General features: G+C 38.8%; 1 protein-coding gene across 1 annotated transcript in view; it reads left to right on the top strand.

Annotated features, from left to right (window-relative positions):
* Positions 1–17,806, top strand: part of casq1b (calsequestrin 1b) — a 70,343-nt gene extending 52,537 nt beyond the window's left edge. Inside the window, exons 3-11 of the mRNA XM_060915932.1 lie at positions 2,380–2,480; positions 6,544–6,655; positions 6,807–6,880; positions 8,972–9,102; positions 13,793–13,838; positions 13,993–14,047; positions 15,227–15,327; positions 15,886–15,960; positions 16,664–17,806. Coding sequence (XP_060771915.1) covers positions 2,380–2,480; positions 6,544–6,655; positions 6,807–6,880; positions 8,972–9,102; positions 13,793–13,838; positions 13,993–14,047; positions 15,227–15,327; positions 15,886–15,960; positions 16,664–17,014 — 1,046 coding nt within the window. The 3' untranslated portion in view covers positions 17,015–17,806. The remainder of the gene's footprint in view (positions 1–2,379; positions 2,481–6,543; positions 6,656–6,806; positions 6,881–8,971; positions 9,103–13,792; positions 13,839–13,992; positions 14,048–15,226; positions 15,328–15,885; positions 15,961–16,663) is intronic.
* The last annotated feature ends 658 nt before the right edge of the window (positions 17,807–18,464 follow it).

Genomic DNA, 18,464 nt, shown 5'->3' with positions numbered 1-18,464 from the left:
GCGCCAAGTTGGCTATAAGCCACACAGCAAAAGCCCCAGTGTTGAATTAACACCCAGAGTGTTGATTTAACACCCTACTGTGTTTATATAGGTCCAATTGGACACAAATTAACTCTAAAAGTGTTAATTCAACATTGAGGAATTTGCTGTGCATGTACGATGAGATTGAGTGGAATAACTGTTTTATTATATTAACATTCACTGGACACACATGAATCATGCCATGTACAAGGTTATCCTGGAAGAAAATGCGCTTCCTTCTGCTCTGACAATGCTCCCTGAGGATTGGGTTTTCCAGCAGGACAATACTCCATGCCACACAGCCAGGTCAGTCAAGGTGTGGATGGAAGATGACAAGATCAAGATTAAATTTCAAGCCTTTTTTGTTTCAGTGTTGATGATTATGGCTTATAGCTCATGAAAATCAGAAATCCAGTATCTCAAACTGTTAGAATATTTCCTAAGATCAATCAGAAAAGGATTTACAATACAGAAATGCCCAACTTCTGAAAAGTATGTTCATTTGTAAACTCAGTACTGGGCTGGGACTCCTTTACCACAAATTACTGCCTCAATGTGGCGTGGCATGGAGATGATCAGCCTGTGGCATTGTTGAGGTGTTACTGAAGCCCAGGTTGATTTGATAGCAGCCATCAGCTCATCTGTATTTTTTGGTCGGGTGTTTCTCATCTTCTTCTTGACAATATCCCACAGATTCTCTTTGGGCTTCAGGTCAGGAGAGTTAACTGGCCATCAAGCACAGTAATATCATGGTCGGCAAACCATTTGGTAGTAGTTTTGGCACTGTGGGCAGGTCCTATGTCCTACTGGAAAAGGAAATCAGCATCTCCATAAAGCTTGTCAGCAGATCAAAGCATGAAGTGATCTAAAATCTCCTGGTAGACGGCTGCGTTGACTTTGGACTTGATAAAATACAGTGGACCAGCACCAGCAGATGACATGGCACCCAAATCATCATAGACTGAGGAAATGTCACACTGGACTTCAAATTCCTTGGATTCTATGCCTCTCCACTCTTCCTACAGACTCTAGGTCCCTGATTTCCAAATGAAATGCAAAATTTACTTTCACCTGAAAAGAGGACTTTAGACCACTGAGCAATAGTCCAGTTCTTTCTCTCGTTAGCGCAGGTAAGAAACTTCTGATGTTGTCTCAGGTTCTAGAGTGGCTTGATATTAGGAATGTGACACTTGTAGCCCCTTTCCTGAAGATGTCTGTGCATGGTGGCTCTTGATGCACTGACACCAGCCTCAGTCCACTCTTTGTGAAGCTCCTCCAAATTGTTGAATCGACTTTTCTTGACAATTCTCTCTAGGCTGCTGTCATCCCTGTTGCCTGTGCACCTTTTCCAACCAGCAATAACCTTCTGTGGCTTACCTTCCTTGTGGAGGGTGTCAATGATCACCTTCTGGACAACAGTCAAGTTAGCAGTCTTCCCCATGCTTGTGGTTGCATGTACCGAATTAGACCAAGAGAAACATAGTATTTATATTGTTTTACTCAAACTGGGAATGAAATGCTCTTATATTTTTAGATTTTTTTTTGCACCATAGGCCATAATTATCAAAATTAAAATCGAAAAATGCTTGAAACATTTTAGTTTACATGTAATGAGTCTAGAATATATTATATTTTCACTTTCTTAAATAACTTATGGAGAATATTGAACTTTTTGAGGATATTCTAATTGTTTGAGATACACTAGTATACGAGCTCAAAGATTCCCACAGATACATGCCATCCCAGGATGGAGAGCAGCAGTTTTTCCAGAAGTCTTGCCACAGTTTCAAATGACATGTGGACTGAGCTTTGACTGGGCCATTGGAACACTAACAACAATTAGGTTCTTGGTTTTGAACCACCTGAGTGTTGCTTTGGAAATATAGTTTGTGTTCAATTTTAGGATATTTTATAACCAAACCTTGACTCGTGCTTAGAAAGAACTATATCCTTCACTGACCATTGTTTCTTCCCTCTACAACTGGTTATCACTTTATTAAATCATGCTGTGTTTTGTGCAAAAGCTAAAAAGAGAATGTGACAGGTGTCAGGCAGTGGTATTCTTAGGAACTTGATTTGGTATTGGCTTGGGTACATATTTCACATTTTCCACTGTAGTGATTGCATTTGAATGTGGCACAGGTTCTTCAAAATTGTATTAAAAAAAACACAGTTCAGAGCTCAATCCTGGAATTAATGTATGTTGAGCAAATTTTATATTTAAACTTGGTCATTGATTGCTGAAATTGGAGGACATCAGAGTAATGCAGATGTAAAGATATCATGAAAGATGCTTTTCACTTTAGTTTTTGTGTAAATTATAATTCTGCTACTAAGTATACCCCTGATTTTGGACAGGTTTGGATGAAGTCAACAGCATTTATATCTTTGCTGATGATGAGATAATTGAATATGATGGAGAGATGGCTGCAGAAACACTTGTGGAATTCATCTATGATGTAAGTCATGTTGATCTTAACTTGTAACATACCACTTTTTTATTTTATTTAATGTTGTACAGTGTAGGTGCAATAGGCTTATCGAATCAGTCTCATGTAAAAAGGGATCAGTCTCATAAATTCATTAATCATTAATTCAAGTGTCTAATAGTTTATAGCTAAACTATTAAAATCAATGGAATAACTTAGTGGTGATGTTGCTATAGTTTTAGTGAGTATTGTAGTTCTAATATAATACATTTACTCTAGATCTATAACATTCATATAACAACCAAATGGGCGAAGGCAATTAGAATACTTGTTTGGCAGAGGTTGTCACTCAGTGAATGTTGTAGCAATAGACAGGACACAGTTTATTCCAAAGATACCATTTATTGAAATACCTGACACGAATTAGCAAACTAATACTGATCAGATCTAGCAACAATGGCAGCCAAGGAATAATTCAATATACATGGTGATATAATGTATACAGGTAATAATCAGTAGTGTATAGAGCAATAGTCAGTAGTAAGTGGAATAATAACCAGTAGTAAACAGAGTAAGAAATCTGCAGTGAATATGATGATAACTAAGGCACTAATGGTGACCAGAAGTCATAGGCTATATGCAAGTTTACAGTGTAGGGGTGAGTGGATGTTAAAATGTGAGAGGGAAATCATGTGTTTATGTGTGTCTGTGTGAGAGTGTGTGTGTGTAAGCGTGTGTGTGTGAGTGTGTGTGTGAGTGTAGGCATGTGTGTGTGAGTGTAGGCATGTGCGTGAGTGTACGCAGCTGCGCACTAATGAGATGAGGAGGAGCTAGGGAGAGAGGGTGTGCGCAGGAGCATGACAAGGAGGAGGGGAGTGAGGCTGTGCGCACGCGCGGGTGAGATAGGTATGGTATGTGAATGTAATGCGCGAGCCTTTGTGCTAGGCCTCACCTAAAGGGGGATGGGCAACAAGGAGAGCGCACAAGGGAGAAACAAAAGATCTGTAGCTTAAAACTAGTCCAGCTAGGCCTTAAACCCCAAACTTCTGCTCAACCCTTAGCTACTCCTGAAATCCCAATGTTGAGGGGTGTAGTGCGATGGAGGGAGTTAAAAGAGAAAGAGAGAGAGAGAGAGAACGCATGCACGATCTAACTGAATACAGATAGTAAACAAAGCAAATCAAACAACACGCGGTCTAAGGCTACATCCACACGACAACGGCAACGAGATTTAAAAAAAATATATCGCGTCCACATGGGCAACGGATCAGTAAAATATCAGGTACATATGGCAATGCAACGCTTGCTGAAAACGATGCAATACACATGCCACACCTCTAGGTGCGCTGTAAGACGGTCCCTTTGGAGACACCAGAATAATAGAAGAAGTAAGGACGCATGCGAATAAACTATTATGCGCAAGACTTCATATTAGCCACAGTCAGAAAAATCTGTTTGTAAAATTATGTTATAATGACCAAATACAATGAAAAGTATTTTTCCAGTCTCACCTGTGAAAGGTAATCCTATGTGATCTCGTTTGGATGGTAAACCTGTTGGTACAGTTAAACGCAGCACATGAATGAGGCATCTTTATTCTCCGCTTTGCCCCATCCAATATGGCGGCGAGGATGATGTATGATTCTACGCGGAAGGCGGTGTCTTTAATGGTCCGGAATAAATTGAATGCTACACGTTGATGGATTAATTTGTTCTTCTATGCCCTTTTTTGAGGAATGTATTGTAGGACTTAAACCAACATCTGAAGAGGTGAGATCGCTCCTTTTTTTCCCTATTTTTGCTGGTGGGATTGACTCTGCCCTAAGGGCTATTCTCTCTCTCTCTCCCTCTCTCACTTTGCACCATTACACAATAAATATTCACAGTGAAAATATTTTGTAAGCGGGTTTCATGAACCAAGTTATAGGATTTGTTGACAACTCGCATCGAGTTTGTTACACTTCTACCCAGCGTGAAGCACATGTGGTTGTGACGTCATCATAAACAAATCCATTCTACTCATCCAGACGACTTCGCAACGGCGCCGTTGCCAGATCTTTCCACTCTGGAACCCGTTCTCAAAAGATTTCATTTTGGGGCACCCAAAACACCGGTGCCGTGTGGACGCCAAGCCGAAACGATAAACAATTTTATCAGATTCCCCTGAATCCGTTGCCGTGCGGACAGGGCCTAAGACCGACTTTCATGTGAATCAAAATGCGTACATTTAAACCATGAATTAATTCAAATAAACAACACTCTTCACATTAACTAGCCACAACTAAGACTAACAATTGCCCAGATGTCAGCCTTACTTGAGATCGCTCTTGCTTGGTGACTGAAAGTGTGCCGTCTGTTATCCGAAGACAGCGCAGAGCGCAGATCCAGGGAGAAAACAGTTCTGTTCCTTTTACTTTTACAGCTTGTCAGCTGAAGATCTTTGGTGTCCCGTCGGTCATCCGATGATCTGGAAGGAATCTTGTTTGTAGTTCGTCGACGTTGCAAAAGGGAAAAGGGATCCGGTCACCTTTTCTCTTTAAAATACTGCGTGGGCTGCAGTAACTAACCGGTTCAGTTATTATTACAACTATGTGAAGATCAAATACATTGAACTTTGGCTAAAGGTCCGGTATCAATAGCTCGTTCTTTGTCCTTTGTTCTCCTGTAGCACAGATGCAACGACATCTCTTTCACACGTGGAAACCCACCGCCAGAGAGAAAGGATTTCTTTTATGCCGCGGGTTTAAAGCACAGTTGTGACATCACTGTATTTGGCATCTGGTATCATCTCTATATCCAATACCATTACAGGGAGTCAGAAGAATGGGCGGAGATAGAACATGGCATCGAGTACAGGGATTTTTGTGTTCAATGCTGTACAGTGGAAGGGAGAAGATGGTTCATAAAGTGAAGCAGGGAATTGGTTACTATGGCTACGGCATGGCAGCCCCCCCTACAACAGTGTGTCTTTTTCTTTTCGCATGTCTGATAACTTGCTGCTGTAACATAACAATTTCCCAGCTTGGGATCAATAAAGTAAATCAATCAATCAATCAATCAATCTATCTATCTATCTATCTATCTATCTATCTATCTATCTATCTATCTATCTATCTATCTATCTATCTATCTATCTACTTACAGTATGTTGTATAGTCAAAGAAATAATTGACATTTATACCATAGCGTCATTGAGTTATTGATTCTGAGTGGTCAGGAAAATTTTCTGGACATTGCACTCTGCAGTGTCTTGATAACAAGAACTGCAGTTTTTGTCTTATTAACTGAATAATAGAGAAAAAAGAGAGCGACTAGTGAGGGAACAACTGTTTATACTGTAGCTGCTATGACATAAGTGATAATAGGAAATAACTTGTTTCATGGATGTTCCACAACATTAAACATGCTGTAACTGTAAAAGGATGCAAGTATAAACTGATGTTGGCAAATTGCTTTGGTATAAAAGAAATAAAACATTGTATTAAAAAATAATTCCCACTTGTTGTTACATATTTTCCCATAACAGCACACCCTGTTGTGTTTTATTTCAGTTTATTATATACTTGAACTATTATTGCTATCTGTGACAGAATGAAGTTCTACAATCACATTACAACATCCTCTCCTTGTGTACAGCATCTCTGTGTTCCAGTAGTATTTAAAATAAGCCCTTATCACTTTGTCCCATTGGCATCACTTAAGGTCATACCAATTTGAAACTGAAAGAAAATAAAAATTTGTTTTATATAGCACTCCATCTGTAAAGGGCAGTTGATATAGAGTTTATTCTGCTAGCTAGTTAGAAAAAATAACTATTTAGGATTCCAGATAGTATCTATGTAGTTATTAAGCAGAAGTTGCTCTAATGTGACATAATGAAAATGAACTAAACCATATAAATCATACTCTTGCTGTTCCTTTCACTTCCAATATATAATAAGGACTTTAGTTTCAAAAACATTATTGTGCTTTAATACCTGCCACAAGCCAATGGTCAGACCATGTCATGAGACCCTGAACAAATCAAGTGGAAGTAAATGTCTTTGAAACCTTCACTGATTAGTGATAGATGGATTGTTCTCTGTTCTCTCAGGTTATTGAGGATCCAGTGGAGATCATTGACACTGAAGGAGAGCTAAGAGGCTTTTTTAACCTCGAGGAGGATGTCAAGTTAGTGGGATACTTTAAGAATGAGAATTCCCGATGTAAGTATTGCCCAGTGACTGTATTTCCTGTGCTGTGTAATTACTCAGGTCTGTTTAGTTCAGTCTTGTGTCTGTCCAATCCAGTCCATGTAGCCAGTGTTTGATACTATATGTAGTGGTCCCTATATCCCATATGTTCTTGATGTTTCAGATTTTATTGAATATGATGATGCCGCTGAAGAGTTCCATCCCTTCGTCAAGTTCTTTGCCACTTTCAATTCAAAAGTAAGCAAAATCCAAACATTACAATGCATTGCTGTTTTTGTCTTATTTACATTTTCAAAACATGCTAGTTAATACTCAACCATGGCAAGTGAATTCCAAATTATTTATGTGGGTAAAAATGTACAGTCTATAAATAATATTTACTACCATAACTACTATCATATCTACTACCTTCTATATCAGTAGACAGGTTTCATAATTGGAACACTACACTGTAAAAAAAAATTAGTCAAGCCAACTTAAAAATGTAATGCAACCTGCTGCCAAAGGATTTTGAGTAAACTCAACTCCAGGCCAAATAGTTGTGCTGACTTGCTCTTTTAAGTCGACACAGATGAGTATTTTATGTTGACCTTACTTTATTTAGCAAGTTCAGTGCATTCAAATTGTGATGTTGAAATAAATTGAAATAATCATTCCAATTAACTTGGAAAAGCAAGTTGGCACAAAAAACATTAAGTTATCCTTTTTAAAGATTTTTTTTAGGCTTTTTCCACCTTTATTGGATAGGATAGTGTAGAGACAGGAAATGAGCGGGAGAGAGACGGGGAGGGATCGGGAAATGACCTCGGGTCAGAATCAAACCCGGGTCCCTGGATTTATGGCATAGAAGTTCAGTCCAACAAATTGTTTAGTTGAAATAAATTGAAATAATAATGCCAATTTACTTAGAACAGCAAGTTGGCACATCATGGTTCTAAGTTGAGTTTATTCAAAATCCTTTGGCAGCAGGTTGCGTTACATTTTTAAGTTGGCTTGACTATTTTTTTTTACAATGATTTAGTGTGCATTACATTTTTTAGTTAACACAAACCTCTCAACACTTAAGTTCTACTTCACTTTGCCTATTATTACACAAACAGAAACAAATACCGACATTCAACGAGGGAATTCCCTGTCCTCTGTTGAGGAAAGCTTAGTCTAGACTCCTATACAACGTCTCGTGTCAGTTTCCATGGACTTCTCACTCCACCCGACCGTTGAAACTTTCGAACTTGTGAAGTGCGCATGCGCAGTGGCATCGGTTAAGGGGCGTCAGTCAGCACTTGAATATATAAGTTCACTTAACTTAATTTTCCAATTCCTATGAACTTGTGGCGAGGGAAAGGCATCTCAACTATTTTTTTTAGTTACTTGAACAATTAGAAGGGAAATTTGTTCATTCAACTTAGAATCCTTTTTTCACTCAACAATTTTGCAAGTTACATTTTTTACAGATCAGTATAACTGCTGTGCTGAAAATGATCCACCATACAAATAGGGTCAATAGTCAATATATTGACTATTGACCCTATTTGTATGGTGGATCATTTTCAGCACAGCAATGTGCTGATCTGTATATCTGTATAACGTCTGTATAACAGACGTACACACATAAACATGCCACTACCAGATCAGTATAACTGCTGTGCTGAAAATGATCCACCATACAAATAGGAAAATGATCCACCATACAAATAGGGTCAATAGTCAATATATTGACTATTGACCCTATTTGTATGGTGGATCATTTTCAGCACAGCAGTTATACTGATCTGGTAGTGGCATGTTTATGTGTGTACGTCTGTATGTGCATGTGTGTGTGTGGCACCAGGTGTGTTAGTGTTAATGGGTTTTTTAATTATCGAAGTAATTGCTGAGGTATTGTAAACACCCTAGACAAGACACATAATTTGAGCAAGCCTGATACAACACGTCTTGAATTCTGTCCAGTTATTCATTCATTCATTCATTCATTCTAAATAGGACAACACCTAACCTTCATAATGATTGTGGCATTTGCACTGAAGGGACAATGGCAGCTGCTAGTAAACAAATCAAAAATGAATGTGAAATGAATCGTTAACATCAATCAAATCCACTGAAAAATCATCTAAATGACTTCCCTAATTGTTTGTATTTGTTGAAAATTTTACCATTCAACCACATTGTAATGTGGATCACAATGTCAACAAATCCAGAAAATCTAGCATGCCAGGTTAAAAAATAGTATGGAAATAGTCAGGTTCCACTAGGTCTAGACTGTCTACAGTATACCTCTGTCTCAATTCTGAATGCTTCCTCCCTGTCCTAACTACTGCATCTGTGCAGATTGCCCAAAAACTAAAACTGGAAATGAATGAGGTGGATTTTTACGAGCCCTTCATGAAGGAGCCTAGCACAATCCCAGGCAAACCTCACACTGAGGCTGAGCTGATTGACTACATCGAGGAGCATGAAAGGTAAGGCCTCATAACAGGCATCTTTTTATTAAATGGGAAAGTAGGATTATATAACAGAACTATATACAACCCCAATTGCAAAAAAAAAAACTTTGGACACTGTATAAAACAAATAAAACCAGAATGTGAGGATTTGCAAATCATGGAAACCCTATATTTCATTGAAAATTATACAAAGGCAACATACAGCGCCCTCCACAATTATTGGCACCCCTGGTTAAGATGTGTTAAAAGCCTTAAAATAAATTCAATTTTTATTGCAGAATCATAATCTCACACTGAAAATTGTAGAAAAATGTAACCCTTAACTCAAGTGAATTAAAAAAAAAATCCCTGACTAAGAAATAATTATTTTTCATAAAATCACCTGTTCCACAATTATTGGCACCCATAACAATTCCTAGAAAATAAATGTAATTGAAGCATTTCTGTCATTTCTACTGTAGTTTATAATGTTGATCAGAGTATCTAGGAACCTTTAATTAGTAATTCATCACATCCTGTTTCCCTGGGGTATAAATATGATGTGACACAGAGGCCTATTTCTCTTATCCACTCTTCAACATGGGAAAGACAAGAGGACACACCATTCAAGTAAGGCAGTTGTGTGTCGACCTTCATAAGTCAGGCAATGGCTACAAGAAAATAGCCACTCGCCTACACCTGCCCATATCTACAGTCAGAGGACTCATCAAGAAGTTTAAAACAACTGGAACAGTGGCAAACAAGCCTGGATGAGGATGCAAGTTTATCTTGCCACCACGCACAGTGAGGAGGATGGTAAGAGAAGTAAAAAGTTCTCCAAAGCTCACTGTTAGCGAATTGCATCAAAGAGTAGCATCTTGGGGTCACAAAGTCTCCATAACAACCATCAGGCGCTATCTACATGCCAACAAGATGTTTGGGAGGCATGCATGGAAAAAGCCTTTTCTCACTTACAAGCATAAACGTAAACGTCTGGAGTTCGCTAAGCGGTACTGGGACTTCAACTGGGACTGTGTGCTTTGGTCAGATGAGACCAAGATAGAGATTTTTGGCAACAAACACTGTAATACATCACAAAAGATGAGTATGCAGAAAAGCACCTCATGCCCACTGTGAAGTATGGGGGAGGCTCGGTGATGCTGTGGGCCCATTTCTCTTCCAAAGGCCCCAGGAACCTTGTTAGGGTGCATGGCATCATGAACTCTTTGAAATACCAGGACATTTTAAATCAAAATCTGGTGGCCTCTGCCCGAAAGCTGAAGATGGGTCGTCACTGGGTCTTTCAGCAAGATAATGACCCTAAACATGTGGCCAAATCTACACAAAAATGGTTCACCAGACACAAAATCAAGCTCCTCCCATGGCCAGCTCAGTCCCCAGACCTCAATCCAATTGAAAACCTGTGGGGTGAGCTGAAGAGGAGAGTGCATAGGAGAGGACCCAGGACTCTGGATGATTTAGAGATTGTGCAAAGAGGAATGGTCGAATATCCCTCTCTCTGTATTCTCCCATCTTGTGAAATGTTATAGGAGAATATTAAATGCTGTCTTGTTGGCAAAAGGGAGTTGTACAAAGTATTAACATCAGGGATGCCAATAATTGTGGCACACATGATTTCATGTAAAATAATTATTTCTTAAAATGGGATTTTTTCCCCACTGAATAAATGCACTTGAATTAAAGGTTGGATTTTTCTCTTTTTTTACATTGTTGTCCTATATTATTTAAAAAAAAAGAATTTATTAGAAGCCAATAAGGTGCCAATAATTGTGGAGGGCACTGTATCAAATGTTGAAACTGAGAAATGTTATTGTTTTTTGAAAAATATATACTCATTTTGAATATGATGTCAGCAACACATTACAGAAAAGTTAGAACAGGGGCAACAAAAGACTGAAAAAATTGTATAATGCTAAAACAAAACAAAATAAAACAAAAAAATCTAATTTGGTTAATTGGCAACAGGTTAGTAACATGATTGTGTATAAAAAAGAGCATCCCAAAGAGGCTGAGTCTCTCAGAAGTAAAGATGGGGATGGGTTCACTGCTCTGTGAAAGACTGCATGGGCAAACAGTGCAACAATTTAAGAATAACATTCCTCAATGTAAAATTGCAAAGAATTTGGGGATCATGCTATCTATGGTACGTAATATCATTAAAAGATTCAGAGAATCCGGAGAAATCTCTGTATGCAAGAGACAAGGCTGAAAACTGACAATGGATGTCTGTGATTTTCAGGCCCTCAGGCAACACTGCATTAAAAGTAGACAAGTGTATGTAGTGGAAATCATTATATGGGCTCGGGAACACTTTGGAAAACCATAGTCTGTGAAAACAGTTCATTACTGCATCCACAAATGCAAGTTAAAACCATATATGATGAACTAAATTTCAGTGTACATTTGTGCAATGACAACAAAGGCATCCTATTCTATTCTATATAAACAATATCCAGAAAAACTGCCACCTTCTCTGGGACCGAGCTTTTTTATGATGGACTGAAGTGAAGTGCAGTCGGCATGGTGGTGTATTGGTTAGCACTGTCGCCTCACAGCAAGAAGGTCCTGGGTTCGAGCCCAGTGGCCAGAAAAGGGCCTTTCTGTGTGGAGTTTGCATGTTCTCCCCATGTCTGCATGGGTTTCCTCCGGGTGCTCCAGTTTCCCCCACAGTCCAAAGACATGCAGGTTAGGTTAATTGGTGGCTCTAAATTGACCGTAGGTGTGAGTGTGAATGGTTGTTTGTCTCTGTGTCAGCCCTGCAATAACCTGGTGACTTGTCCAGGGTGTACCCCGCCTCTCACCCATAGTCAGCTGGGATAGGGTCCAGCTTGCCTACGACCCTGTAGAACAGGATCAGCAGCTACAGATAATGGATGGATGGATGGATGGATGGATGGATGGATGAAGTGAAGTAGAAAATTGTCCCAAGGTCTGACAAATCAAAAGGAGAAATGATTTTTAGAAATCATGGACACCACGTCCTCCAGGCTAAAGAGGAGAAGGACCATCCAGCCTGTTATCAGTGCACAGTTCAAAAGCCAGCATATGTGATGGTATGAGGGTGTATTAGTGCACATGACATGGGTAGCTTGTACATCTGGGAAGGCATCATTACTGCTGAATGATTTCAGTGCAATATGATGCCATCCAGACAAAATCTTTTTTCAGAGAAGGCCTTCCTTCTTTCAGCAAGACAATGCCAAACTGCTTTCTGCATGTATTAAAACTGCATGGCTCCATAGTAAAAGAGTCCAGGTGCTAAACTGGCCTGTCTGCAGTCCAGACCTGTCTCCTATTTAAAACATTTGGTGCATTATAAAGCACAAAATATGACAAAGGAGACCCCGAACAGTTGAGCAACTGAAATTGTATATCAGGCAAGAATGGGACAACATTTCTCTTTCAAAACTACAGCAATTGGTCTCCTCAGTTCCCAAATGTTTACAGAGTGTAAACAATAAGGCAATGATCAGACATAGCAGCAGAAGGGCAGTAATGTGCAAATATGTGCAAACAATGCAACCAGATGTAAACAGTCAAGGAACAGCAGCAAAAAGGGCAGTAATGTGCAAACAAATGTAAACAGATGTAAACAGTCAAGGACAGTTTACAGGGAGGTAGCCCATGGTTATAGACTCCTGTCAGCTGTTCAGGAGTCTGATGGCAGTGGGAAAGAAAGAGTTCTTTTGTCTGACTTACATTTCACACTTCTGTGCCTCCGGCCTGAGGGTAGGTGTGTGAACAGTCCATGCTGGGGGTGGGTGGGGTCTTTGAGGATGGAGGCAGCTCTTCTGTGGACTCTGCAGTGGTAGATGCTCTGCAGAGAGGGCAATGGAGTTTTGGTGATCCTCTCAGCAGTCTTCACTACCCTCTGCAGGTGTTTGCGGTCCATTGCTGTGGTGCTGCCATACCACACAGTGATGCAGTTGGTCAGGATGCTCTCAATCACACAGCTGTAGAAGTTGCTGAGGATCTTGGGTGACATACCAAACTTTCTCAGCCTCCTCAGGAAGTACAGTCGCTGTTGAGCCTTCCTAACCAGCTGTGTGGTGTTAAGTGTCCATGTGAGGTCCTCACTGATGTGAACACCCAGGTATTTGAAGCCGCTCACCCTCTCCACCTCAAGCTCCTGGATGAACAGTGGCCGATGAGGTCTCCTCTCCTTCCTCATGTCCACTATCATCTCTTTCGTCTTGTCCGTGTTGAGGGTGAGGTTGTTATCCTCACACCATGACACCACACTGGCCACCTCCCTCCTGTAGGCCGTTTCGACACCGCTAGTGACGAAACAATAAAATTTCTCAGTTTCAACATTTGATATGTTGTCTTTGCACTATTTTCAGTTAAATGTAGCATTTCCATGATTTACAAATTATCGCATTCTGTTTTTATTTAGAGTTTACACAGCATCCCAACTTTTCTGGAATTGGGGTTGTAACATTATTATTACAGGAATAGACTTGGTCACTTATTTTGTAGGATAATGAAGTCTTATGGCCTTTTCCAAGAGCAGTGTTCAAGCAATGTGATACAGCTTAATGTTTACCTTGTTTTAATATGCCTTATTCAGCTGAGGAGAAAAAAGGAGGACATCTTTGGTCCTATAAGACTATTAATTTGGTTGTGTAAAACTGTTTTTTTTTTTTTTTTAGTATTTAAATTACTAGCTGTAAGTGGAAATCTGTGTTGCTTCTCTTTTCTCCAGACCGACTCTAAGAAAACTAGAACCCTATAGCATGTATGAGACCTGGGTAAGCTTTCATAGCAAGAGAACTGCACACATATTATCATATCTCATGTCTTTTAGAATTAAGATAATGATCTATCTATCTATCTATCTATCTATCTATCTATCTATCTATCTATCTATCTATCTATCTATCTATCTATCTATCTATCTATCAGGAGGATGACATTAATGGACAACACATTGTGGCCTTTGCTGAGGAATCTGACACTGGTAAGCTGAATGCATAAAAATGGATAAGATCTCAAGGCAGTTAAGTCTTCTTACAATGTCTAAGCAGTGTTCTTACAGGTGTCGTTGCCTCGTAGCCACGACATTATCGTACATACGGTATAAGAAAATGCACAGGTGAGGCTTCTAACCTGTGGGTCTTGTTTACTATCACTCTCTCTCAAAATATGCCAACTAACTATGGCAACTGTACTTGTTTCTACCAATGGCTACTGGTTGTACAGTCACTTACTCCCTACTAGCTGTGTTTACAGTATGACTGACACACAAGACTGTTAGTTAAGCAACACTATCACTACACTGCAATTAGCCCAAAATAACACTCTGGTATAGCCTTGGCAATTCCAGTTGACTAGCCTATTACTGAGTAAAGGCCTGGACTGGCTCAACACTAAATTTATCTGTTATTGTTACAAAAATCACTGAAGCCAACAATACCAAGCCTCACACAGGAGAAGCATAGCTAGAAGAGCACATCTCATAACATTGCTATGTAGCTACAATTATAAGTAGAAACAACTTGTAAATAATGTTTTAGCTTCTGCTACTTGCCCTTACTACCTTTGCTTGTGCTACTAGCTTTGGTAAGTTTAGATCTCTAAGAGACTTCTGGAAGAGTATAAAGTGAAACTAAACCTCTGGAAACTGAAGGCAGTGAGACATGTACACCGTATGTTCTGTTCATAAGTTGTGTGTGCATGAAAATCTTTTCACAGGCTCCAGTTAAATTTATTATCTGACTTTTAGATGTATCAAATCATGCAGTGGCCATTCTTACAGTGACTTTCAGGCCTAGTAAATGAATAGCAGTAATTCTGCTCATACTGAAAGACACAATGTGTCATAGACCCGCTTAGTAACAGTTTACACTTTTTTTTTGTAATCAGTGTACACACTTTTTTGTGGATATTATCATGTTTGCATGATAATATGATAATATTTAAGGTTTTCACACATGAAAACCTTAAATAAATAATTATACATCATTACTACTTTAACAATTTTCAGATATTAGGACAGATTTTATGCAGACTAGCCTTCGGAAAATTTCTTAATTCGACTGTTTTTGTAGTTAGAATAATATAAACGTATTAATTCTCAAATTTTGGAGAGAGCATGTTTTTTAATATTTTTCTATCGTCTTACTCAACCTCCAATTAGATGGTTTTGAATTCCTGGAGATTCTGAAGGAGGTATCCCGTGAGAACACTGAAAACCCTGATCTGAGCATTATCTGGATTGACCCAGATGACTTCCCCCTGGTGAGAGTCTACATAAATCTAATACTGACCCCGAATCCTTAGCTTTAACATTGAACCTAAACTGGATTACAGTTCTCTGAAGCTCACCTGTGAGCTTCTTACACAATTGCTACTATAATAACATTAGTAAAATCATTTATGAGGTGCATAATTATGTTTTCCTCAACTATTGAAGTGACAGGCAAAGTTAAACAGTGATCATGAACTGTATGAAGCAAGCCTAATTATGTTAGGCATATAGATTTTAAAATGTTTCGAAAAGATCAGAGCTTTAGTGAAATCTTTACTCCTGTAAACTCCCAGAACTCATTCATCAGAACTACATTCCTCACTCTCATAACTGCTTATCTTTCCATTTTCCTATGTAATTACTAAATAATTCATATCAGTTCCTGAATAATATGCTTCAATATGCATAACTGAATAAAGTGTCACCCTATCCAAATATTCTTGAGCATTACTGTGATCCTCAGACTTTTTAGAGCCTGCATACTGAATTATACAAGTCTCATAAATGCATAAAGATCTTATGATTATTCCTGTGTCTATTTTATTCAGTTGGTGCCCTACTGGGAAAACACTTTTGGCATTGACCTTTCCTCTCCGCAAATTGGTGTGGTGGATGTGAAGGATGTAAGACCATCGCCAATGTTAACAAACCCGTCTGTTGCCTGAAGGGCTGTGATAAGATGCCTGTTCAATGCCTGAAATGCTCAGCTATGTTCTGTAAGAGTTTGTGAGTGTTGTCTCTAAGTTGACTACCTGTCTTAAACACTCAGAATGTATCTCCGAGCCTGCCTGCCTGACTGCTTGTTAGAATTTGTCTCTCTCTGGCTTTCTATTTTCCTGTAATTCTATTTTAGTTTGTTTTTATCTATTGCTTTTAACTTGTCTACCTTTCTTCTCTTAATTGATTAATACTATACACTTTTATATTAACAGTCAAGGTTCCTTGTTCTGTTACTTTGCTTTGCTGGGATTTAATATGTCTAAAGATGATTTTTTTTCCCCTAAAATCTCAGCATGCCATTTCTAAAATGTGTAATGCTATAAATTCTAAACTCCCCTACCCTGCACAGTTAGAAGTTCTCCCTTGCCTTAACATACCAGGCCAAACTCATTAAAGTCATAACAAATAACTGATGAGCTGGATCAAGGCATGGTAGCAGTGGGGAACACGTTAAACTGTGCAGAGCAGGGGGTCCTAAGGACCGGAGTTAAGATCTCTTGTTGTATGTGCTTCAGGCAAAAAAAAAAAAGAAGAAAAAAAAAACCTTTTGTCTTTTTCCTCCCCTTTTGTCTCTCTCGAATTCTCTCTTTTGTATTTATTGTACAGGCTGACAGCGTTTGGATGGAGATGGATGATGAGGACATGCCCACTTCCTATGAGCTGGACACCTGGATTGAGGATGTGCTGGCAGGCAAAATTGACCCTGATGACGACGACGACGATGACGACGATGATGACGACGATGATGACGACGACGATGACGACGATGATGATGATGACGACGATGATGATGATGATGATGATGACGACGACGACGATGATGACGATGATGACGACGATGATGACGATGACGACGATGATGACGACGATGATGACGATGACGACGACGATGACGACGACGACGATGATGATGATGACGATGATGATGATGATGATGATGATGATGACGATGAATAAATTCCTTCCATCATCTCAGGGATTTCATCATGTTGACTGGCACTAGCCCAAATACTTTAATGACCATGAATGTGAAGTTCAAAATTCATCCAAGGTTTTAGCGTCCACACATCACGGTCATCACTTCCTGGTTTTGGAAGCTTTTTGCCTTTCCAAGGCAGGAATCCGTCTGAAACCCTTGACACTTCAGGGGCACATCAGCGTTATTTGACTGGTCTTTTTATAATGCCCTTGGGGTGTTCCCTCAATTTGTAAATGTTTATCTTGTCCAAGATCAAATTCTCAATGTTGCTTGTTGATGCTTATTTAAGAGTGTTCTCTGAAATAAATAAAAAAAGGGGGGACAATCCTGGGGGTATTCACCCGTTTACGATAGCTACATAGCTACACATTTTAACAAAGCATTAGTAATTTATGTGTATACGCACTGTCTTTTTATATGTGTACCCTTATAAGAGAAATATTTCTTTGCCATGGAGGTGGGTTTCTTACCCTGCCATTTTTAAAAAGAAGCTATTTTTTGATTGGGTGAAAATTTCAATTTCAGTCTACTAATGTGAACATATATTAAACCAGCAAAAAGCGCATTATTTTTGTTATTTGTTCAGATGTGAGGCTGTGTTCACGAATATGTCTTAATTTGACAATTTCTTGTAAAAAGCAAGAGATGTACAACAAAAGTAAAAGAGCAGATTTTCTCCAATGTTGGAAACATGTAAAGACAAGAAGAACAAGTAACCAAAACTGTTTTCTGTCGTCTTCATTTCAGTGTATGTGCATGTTTGTGAGAGTGTGAGAGAAATGTAAACACACAAGTTACATTTTTGAAATGAAAAGAAGTAAACACAAACAACCCAGCGAAGTATTAAAATATTTTCTGCAAATGTTAATGCATAGTTACTTTATATTTGATGAACTTAAAAAGATAAAAATGAAAATGAAAAAAGCAATTATAACCTGCAAAAGTTTGGACAACATTCCAATTGTAAAGTTTCAGAACTTAATTCACTTCTTTGACCTTAATTTACTTAGGACTCATTCGGCAGGTCAAGAATTGTCATTAGGAATTGTCAGCTGATGACAATTAGAGAGCAAAATAAATTATCTGGCTGCATCTCAGTATGTACTAATGATGGTTAAGTATCTACTACACAACTGTAACTGCAGTATATTCAATGAGTATGCGAGTGAGTAGTAAGGACACAATTCAGACCTACACTGCTATTTTACCTGTCATCTGGCCCAGATGTTCACAGATGATGTATACACACATATACAGTGGTGCTTGAAAGTTTGTGAACCCTTTGGAATTTTCTATATTTCTGCATAAATATGACCTAAAACATCATCAGATTTTCACCCAAGTCCTAAAAGTAGATAAAGAGAACCCAGTTAAACAAATGAGACAAAAATATTATACTTGGTCATTTACTTATTAAGGAAAGTGATC

Source organism: Neoarius graeffei, chromosome 3 (genome assembly GCF_027579695.1).
Source record: "Neoarius graeffei isolate fNeoGra1 chromosome 3, fNeoGra1.pri, whole genome shotgun sequence".
NCBI classification, from domain to species: domain Eukaryota; kingdom Metazoa; phylum Chordata; class Actinopteri; order Siluriformes; family Ariidae; genus Neoarius; species Neoarius graeffei.
Note: the sequence above shows the minus strand (reverse complement) of the source record. Positions and strands in the feature narration are given on the sequence as shown.